General features: G+C 45.3%; 1 protein-coding gene across 1 annotated transcript in view; it reads left to right on the top strand.

Annotated features, from left to right (window-relative positions):
* Nucleotides 1–6,854, top strand: part of Cdyl2 (chromodomain Y like 2) — a 181,247-nt gene extending 174,393 nt beyond the window's left edge. Inside the window, exon 7 of the mRNA XM_026778658.1 lies at nucleotides 305–6,854. Within this exon, the coding sequence (XP_026634459.1) occupies nucleotides 305–463 (159 nt within the window). The 3' untranslated portion in view covers nucleotides 464–6,854. The remainder of the gene's footprint in view (nucleotides 1–304) is intronic.
* The last annotated feature ends 1,361 nt before the right edge of the window (nucleotides 6,855–8,215 follow it).

Below are 8,215 nucleotides of genomic sequence, written 5' to 3'. Positions count from 1 at the left end.
AGAGAGAGAGAGAGAGAGAGAGAGAGAGAGAGAGAGAGAGAGAGAACACTGATTATATGTCACCTTTGGATAAAAGGCAAGACTCCTAAGGCCTGAGTACCATGCCTTTCTGCCCAAGTCATCCCTTGAGTAGAGGGCTCAACACCTTGACCACTTGGAAGTCATTCAGGACGGTGCTAATAACAGACCCAATGATCCAGACTCAAGGTAAACCCCCTTCTTGGCTGCTGTGGACACTGCAAGGCTACAGAGACAGAACTCAGCCCCAGGCTGGCTGACCCCACATGTGTGTGTTTCCTTCCAGGTTTTGGAGGAGTCCAAATGCTTGGTCCGGAGCTTCCTGAAGTCGGTGTTGGAAGACGTGAATGAGAAGGAGTGTGTCATGTTGAAGCAGCTCTGGAGCTCCTCCAAAGGCTTGGACTCCCTCTTCAGCTACCTGCAGGACAAAATCTATGAAGTCTGAAGGGCCCCAGCTTGTGAGCCTCGCTGCTCAAGGGTACCTGACTTCCAGCTGGGCCCTGTGTTTCTGCCATCGGAGCCCAGGGTCCACCCCTAGCCAAGAGTTTGTCAGGGTGTGTCTTCACACCTAGGGTTGTGTCCATTCCTCGTGTCCTTCGGTTGTTCCTCATTGGTTTGATTTTGATGTAACGGTGGGAAACGCAGTATCCTTGGCCTCCCCGTGTCCCTATCCCAGCCAGGCCATAGAGCTTTCCAGGGTTACACGTTTTCAGGGCTCTGCCAGGCACTGCTTCCCTTTCCCCACTAGCTGAAATGCTCCACCGCCATGGTCCAGAAGGGGACGATCAACCTCCCCCATCCTCCTGACTCAGGCTGTGTCTACACAGTGCCTCCAACTTGGAGATGAGGCCATCATGGGTCTCTGATGAAATGATCTGGGACCAGGGGACAATCATCTTAGGGAATTCGCAGACCAACAAGACTCTGTTGGCCCATAGGCCTGGCTTCAGGCTCCTCTCCAATGCAGCTCGGTGTGATTCTTAGGGCTTGGTCTCAAAACCCAACTGAGTGATTTACAAACCCAGATATTGTACATTTAGAAATGTTTTGTTAAATATATATTTTTAAAACAATGTAAGTGGAAATTCTGATAATTTATGTGTATTATATGTAAAGCTAGTTTTGCAAAAAAACATGAATTACTAGGAAAATTTTTTCTTTATTCGGATTTATTTTATTTATTTATTTTTGTTTATATATTATGAAGTCTATTGTTCACACAGATCTTATTTTCATACTACCCTGGACCAAATACGATTCAAGGTTCACGCTGTTTGGTGCACGCTCACAACGAGCCATGTGGGAAGTTCAGAGATGAGAACGGAAGGGTTTTTTGTGGATTTAAAATGAACAACACTGTGTCAGGTCCTCTCCAAGTCACTCTCATAACATGATGCCAGTTCTCTAGTATTGTTTTTAGGATAAGTCACTGTGGCGTTTTCTCTGTTACTCACTGTCATTAAGAGGATCCTAGGACTCTTGTGATCCCAAATGGTCTCAGAGCAGGACCCAGTCCTTAGATGAGTGGCATTAAGGAAGGATGGGGGTGCGGTCCTGTTTCAGGATGAAATATTGCCTAGGGTGAGGTGTTCTTTTGCTCTGGGATAGATAAATGAACTTGGATTTCTAAGACCTTTCCTCTCAGATGGAAGTTAATGTCTTAGTTGGCCTTCTGGGAGTGTTGAGAAAGAAAACCCAGTCTCTGGAGTTTTTCTAGGGTCCAAACCATTTTGCTTCCAGAAGTCTGAACAATGAGTCTTCTTTTTTTTCTAGCTGGGAGAATACAAGGGAGCAGTATCCAGCATGCAGGTCTCCTTGCCTCGATGGCTGTGGGCTACTGGAGGCCTCCAGTAGCTATGTTCATGTGATCCAACTAAAGTCCCTGGATCTGCATGGTAGGGAAGTTTGAGTTTGAGTTGATAAAGAAACAGGAAATAGAAGGAAGAGAGGCTCCATTGTGCCTGGAACCTCAAACCTCTTTGAGATCATGTGCCCAGAGAAAATTAGACCATCAGGGTGCCTGGATTGTTCTAGATGTGTTCTAGATCTTGACCTCGGTTCTTTCTAGTCCGTTCCCTGTGAGTTTCCGGTCTTTCTTAGCCCTGCCTTGGAGACAGTGGGGTACAGTACTGAGTTGGCACAGCTTGTTGAGGGTTAGGGGAGTGGGAAGGTGGGCTGCAAAGAAGGAGAGTTGGTTCTCTGACTGCTCTCGAATGGGAATAGCTACCCCAAGTCCCAGGTGGAAGAATGACACAGGTGGTTGAATGTTTACATGAGAACAAGTGTAGGGGCCCGACTCTAAACCTGGGAGACGGAGGCAGGAGGATTGCTGCAATTTCAGGTCCCTAGCCAGGGCTACATAAGACTCTGTCTCTAGCCAGGCTGTGGTAGCCTTTAATCCCAGCACTCAGGAGGCTCCCGCGTGTGCTGGCCTTGTGATCCTCAGGATGACCTTGCTTGCCTCTATGGAACGCGTTAGGAGTCAGAAAGGTTCAAGAGGGTCGGAGTTTCACTTCTCCATTCTCTTTCAGCCTGTGCCACTTGGGCCATGCAGAGACTGAAGGGACAGCCATGTCGGCTGTGTTCAGTCACAGGGAAACAGAATCGAATCCTGTAGTTCCCTGGTGTCCCAGTAGAACACTGTAGGAGCTGTAGGCTGGGGAGTAGAGAGTTAATAGAGGAGCGCTCTGGATTCTGCCAGCTGTCTGTTGTTGAACCTTCTCTATTAGATGAGTTCCATGTGCTTCATCCAAACCCTTAAGATGGCCCTTGTTCTTGTGTATGTCTCCAAGCCTCTTCATAACTGCTGCTTCCTCTATGGCTCCCAACCCTTGTGCTTTTTCATTAATCCGCGTTTGTCCATAGGGAGGCAAGGGGTCAGGATTCTTCCTGGAAATGGAAAAGGATGTTTTAGAAATGCCTGTTATCAGTGTCTGTCTCTGATTCCTGCTGATACAATCAGAGTTTTAACTTTGGGTCCTTGATGAGCACCAAACCTCTGAATGTATCAAGGGTCTGTGATGACCGAGATAGACATGGAATTCTTTCTAAGGTGGAATTCATATGGCTCGTTTTAAGTCCTTTCAAGGTAGTTCTGCCACCTGCACACAGGTCCTTTAGTCAGTCGGCCACAGGGCTGGCTAGACCACTGGAGTGGCTGTTTTCAGAGCGCTGGGGGTAGTGTGTCATTGAAATGCAGCTGACCTCCAGCATACTGAACGGGGGGTGGAAAATACCAGCCTATGGTTGTATTCAGATTACCCTAAAAGCTTTATTGAGGCGGGGTGCTGGCTTCCATCTTCTATCTTGTACCCCAGTGTCCTCTCTGCTCCCATGAGGTCCTTCTGTTTGTCCCTTTACCTTCCTTGTTCCTTTCCCATGTCCTCCTTTCCTAGAGCCTAAGTAAATCTTTGAGGAATTGTGTGGATGGCCCAACTCAAGAGTTCCTTTGAGTTTAGAAGGACAGCTGTGGGTGAGAAGTAGAGTGCCTGATCTGAGTCAACATCCCTTCTAGCAAGCCGCTCAGGACGGCCCCCGTCTGCCACGACCTTGGTGACCACAACTTCCAGCACGGGGATATGACATGATTGGGGTTAGATGCTTTGATCCCGGAGACTTTGGAAGAGTTATGGTTAAGATGGCCAGACCACCTCAGCACACGGAGGCCACTTTGTAATGTGGGTGTTCTTTTATTTAGGTGACCCTTTCCTGTTTCAAAATAAAGTCTGAGGGGAAACACCTTATGCTGAGAAGGAAGTAAAGACTTAAAAGCTTATTCTTTGGAATAGGTCAAACTGGGAATTGTCCTCTCGGAAGCATGAAAAGCTGAAATTCAATATGAGGACGGGAAAATAACCACAGCACACTGTGAACAATGCAATTTTGTCTCTAACTCTCCTTTACAAATTGCCTCCGCCGAATGCTGAATTGTATCCCCCACTCCTAACTCCTGGGTTCAAAAATCTCTTTAGAACTTTGTAATTTTTTTTTTAAATTTGGAATTTAGTCCCACTCCACACACTTTTTCAATCTATTTTCTGTAGAAGTTTTTTTTTTTTAAAAAAAAATAATAGTAATAAAAATCCCCCAAATCTTCCTATGGGAACATTTAGAAGGAAGGCCTGCTTCTCTTGTGTTTCTGTTGTATATATGAGACAAGATGCCCTCACTAATAGACACAGTATTTAAGACTCCAAATGAGATTTCTTAAGTATTTTATTTTATTCTCTGTAAATGGTTTTGTAAAAATCACGAAAATCTCCACTTTGCCTTTGTAGATACATCTTCGGGGGCTTGTCTTGCATGTGTGTTTTTTGTTGTTATTGTAGCTAAGTGCCACTTAGTTCTTTCTGCGGGTTTTGGTTGAAATGCTTATAGACTTTAATACAGTATATATATTTTCAGAATATAAACTTTTATATTTCTGTGGTAAATTAGGACATGCGTTTTAGGCAATCTTTTCCATTAATATCACTTCTTCCTTCAAAAAAAATAGATCGCATACTGGTTTGGTGCCATTTTTTTTTATCAAATAGTCTTACATTAAGAAATCAAGTCAATTTTCTTTTTCTTTTTTAGAAGTCATTGCATTTGAAATCTAATTTGAACACGTGTTGAATTTGTGGAATAAGCCTTACCATTAGGTTCAATAATCCTGCTGATCTTCAACACTACGCGTGTAGTTCAAGCCCCCCTCCCCCACACCCCACATAAATTCTCACTGTGTGGCAGTTGATGGAGCTGTGAACAGAGCCTTAAGGTTGTTGCAAAAAATAAATAAATAAATAAATAAAAGGATAATACGGGTTGTTTCCTCCATGTAAGCCATGTTGGTGGGCTCGATGCAGTCTGTAGCTCGTGGCTAACCGGAAGAGAGTGGTAGAGTCGATGGCGGCAGGGACCAGATGGATTTCTTGATGAATGTCTTTGGCCATCATATGGCCAAGGACAGGCTTTCTGAACCACTGTCATTCTAGTCACATGGTTTGGAAATGGTAACAGGGAGGGCTGCGGATTCATCGTCTGTTCTAAATAAATGACAGTTCCTGCTCCTGACCCCAGTGGGGACTCCAGGTTCCTTGTGGGTGACCTGCAAATGTCCAGGGTAGCTAAAGTCGGCAGTCTCTGTGAGATGCTAACAAAGTTTACATAAAAGTCTTACTATGTAGACAATCTGGAGTCGGTTTTTGTTCCGTCATTGGCATTGCCATGCGTCCTTGGTGTTTCTGTGAGGAAATGTATGTCGAGCCATGCTAGACTGGAGCTGGGCAGGATGGGCATACTGTAGACACAGAGCATGCACAGCAAGCGAGCTGGTTTAGCCAGGGTCTTTTCAGTGGCACAGAAATCCCAGATTTTATCAGCAGTGAGCATAGTGTATCTCGGAATCTTAAAGAGTTAATTCTCAAAAATTAAATCCCATTTTTGGTAGGTGGCACTCTGGCCATTACCAGCTGATTCTCCTTATCAACCTTTGGAATAGGAGCATGAGTTCAGGGCTGTGTGGTTAAGCATGGGATCCCTCTTTAGGCAATGCCCAAAGTCGCCTTTTCAGCATTAGGGTTGAGATTGGCGTGTGCTCATGTGTCAGTCAGAAGACCTGATGTGTAGGGTTAGCTTCTGCCTTGCATCTCTGGGTTGGCTTCACCTCTTTGTCTCAACATCTAGTCTTCCACTGGAGCGTGTTAAATTGACTCTGGGAAGTTCAGAGGGTGTAGAGTTTTCCACCTAGTATTTAATTTGCCATTATGCCATTAGTTCCAGCTTGAAGTTATTTTCTAATGGCTACATTGACAAGGCTGTGAAAATAACTGCCTTTCATAAAACCAAGGACCAAAGAATTTCATTATTCCAACCAAGCATGAGTTTCATAGCCTGTAGGCACATCTGGGTCCAGATGTGTGAGCTTCATGGCACAGAGGAAGCCTTGGTTTCCTCAAACTCATGCTCCCCTAACTGGCCATGCAGAGAAGTTGACTAGCTCGTTGAAAGGCTCTGAAGGAGAGTTTCTGCGATTGGAACTTAGTATCTCAGGTGGGTGTTTCTGCTGTGTGGTCTCAGCTTTCTATTTGTCCCATTACAAAGTGGAACTCTGGGATCCCGCCAGGTTGTCTGAACACCGTAGACTCTTCCATTTGTGTGTGGGCCTCTGGCTGAAGTTTTGCAGCTAGGTCTCCAGGGATGCATCCTGTGACTGCCAGATGTCCATCTCTTTAGCTCCTCATCAAGCCATTCCACTTCCTGCTTGGTAGAGCAGGAATTTTCCTCAGCGGCCCCACCAGGGGATGCCCCTGTTCTCATTCTCATTCTTGATGATGTCATCGACTTCTTTACTAATCCAGAGCTGACTGGTGTTAAAGAAGTGCTATTCTATTGGTAAGGCTTATTACCAAACTTCTGATAATGAAGCAGGCTACCAAAAACGTGTCCAGCTCACTCTAGGAGTGTTTGGGTTTGATCATGGATGTAGTGTACACACCAAAATCCATGGATACCTTTACAGGTTAGGTTACTCGTTTTCTTTTGCCAGATTTTCACTGGAGAGTCCTTAGTTTTGGATACTTGTAAGTATGAGTCCTTCATAGAGTTATATGCAGGTATAGCTGGCCCATTCTCCACATTGTAAATATTTTTCCCAAACTGGGTGCAGTACTGAGGGTAATAATCTTCTGATTTATCAAATGCTGTCTGGAGCAAATCGTCCACTCTTTGTGAATGGTCCTGTAACGTATATGAACATATTTCTGGGTGCCTTAGAAGTTGTATTTTTCATGTGTGCTAATATGCAGTATTTATACATCGTGAGAAGCTGCTTTGAATAAAAAGATTGAAACTTCGTCTCTATTTGTTTGTGTCCCTCCCAGCCACCCCTACCCCTTTTGTGATCTTAAAGGTTATAAACTGGTTATGTGCTTTCAAAACTGAGAAGTTTCTGGAGCCTTGGAGGTTGTTCCAAGGTTCCTGGCAGACTGTCATCTCCATCCAGGTATGACCTGAAGTTTCTAGTGTTTTGAGGCCATCACTTGGGCAGAGGGGCAACAGCTGGATGCCAGAGGACTTTAGAATGGAGGGGACAGATTTTCAGGGAGTGGATGTGACATTTGTCCCTTCCTTGACATGTGCACTATGCTCTATAATATTATGGCCCCTATCCTTAGCAGGCAAACCTCCACAGAGATCAGTCCTGTATAGTTCAAGCTGCCTTGCATGGTCAAAATTGATGTCTATCACTATGGATAGAGTCTTTCTACACACATAATCTTATTGCTTTGTCTGTCACAGCACAAAGAGACAAATGGAAGAGGACCCTTCAGAACATGGCCACACACCGGGGAAGGGTGCAGAAAAGAGATAGTATCGGAAGCCTTCAAAGGTTTTGTGCTAATAAATTCCAGGAAAGGGATTTATATAAGACCATCTATCTGTCCATTCATTCATGCACCCACTCTCCAAGTAGTTCACCCATTCATCCACCCACCCATCCTTCCACTTTCAATCTACCTGTCAGTCCGTCCATCCATCCACCCATCCATCCATCCATCCATCCATCCATCCATCCACCCATCCATCCACCCATCCATCCTCCCATCTCCCTATCTGCCCTTCCATCCATGCACCCACCCTTCCATCTGTCTATCTGTCCTTTCACCTACTCTTCTGTCTGTCAGTCCATCCACTTCCCCTCCTGTCCATTCTCCTGTCCCCTGTCTGCCATTCATTAATCTTTCATTCAGCTTTCATTTCGGCACTGTAGACAGAGCCTCCCCCCCACCATGTCTGGGAAGCTACACAGGTTCTTTGATACCTCGATGGCTCAACTCTTCTCTAAAGGAACTTGGAGTCTAGGGATGTGAGAAAGGCAAGAACTCCTCTGCTCTGTCCTGAAACATCAGCACAGGGCTAGAGAAGGCCTATTCTTACAGCGTCACAAACATACTCGGGGCTGAGAAGAAACTTCCATGTGGGTAGGTCAGCCGCTGTGGGGTTCTTAAGCCACTGTTGTTTTGTGTGCCTCTTTTCTCTCAAGTCTTGATACTATCTAAGATACGGAAGAGGTCAAGACCAAACCTGGAGAGTCTTGCGCTTTCAGATTTCGGTGTTTCCTCTGGAAGACGGAGTGAGAACTTGTGGAAGTTTTGTCAGAAACCTTGGCCACTCCGCCTGTCTCTTGGGTCACTTTGATATGGTGTTTTATGGA

The sequence above is a fragment of the Microtus ochrogaster genome, chromosome 4 (genome assembly GCF_000317375.1).
Source record: "Microtus ochrogaster isolate Prairie Vole_2 chromosome 4, MicOch1.0, whole genome shotgun sequence".
In the NCBI taxonomy this organism is placed as follows: Eukaryota; Metazoa; Chordata; class Mammalia; order Rodentia; family Cricetidae; genus Microtus; species Microtus ochrogaster.
Note: the sequence above shows the minus strand (reverse complement) of the source record. Positions and strands in the feature narration are given on the sequence as shown.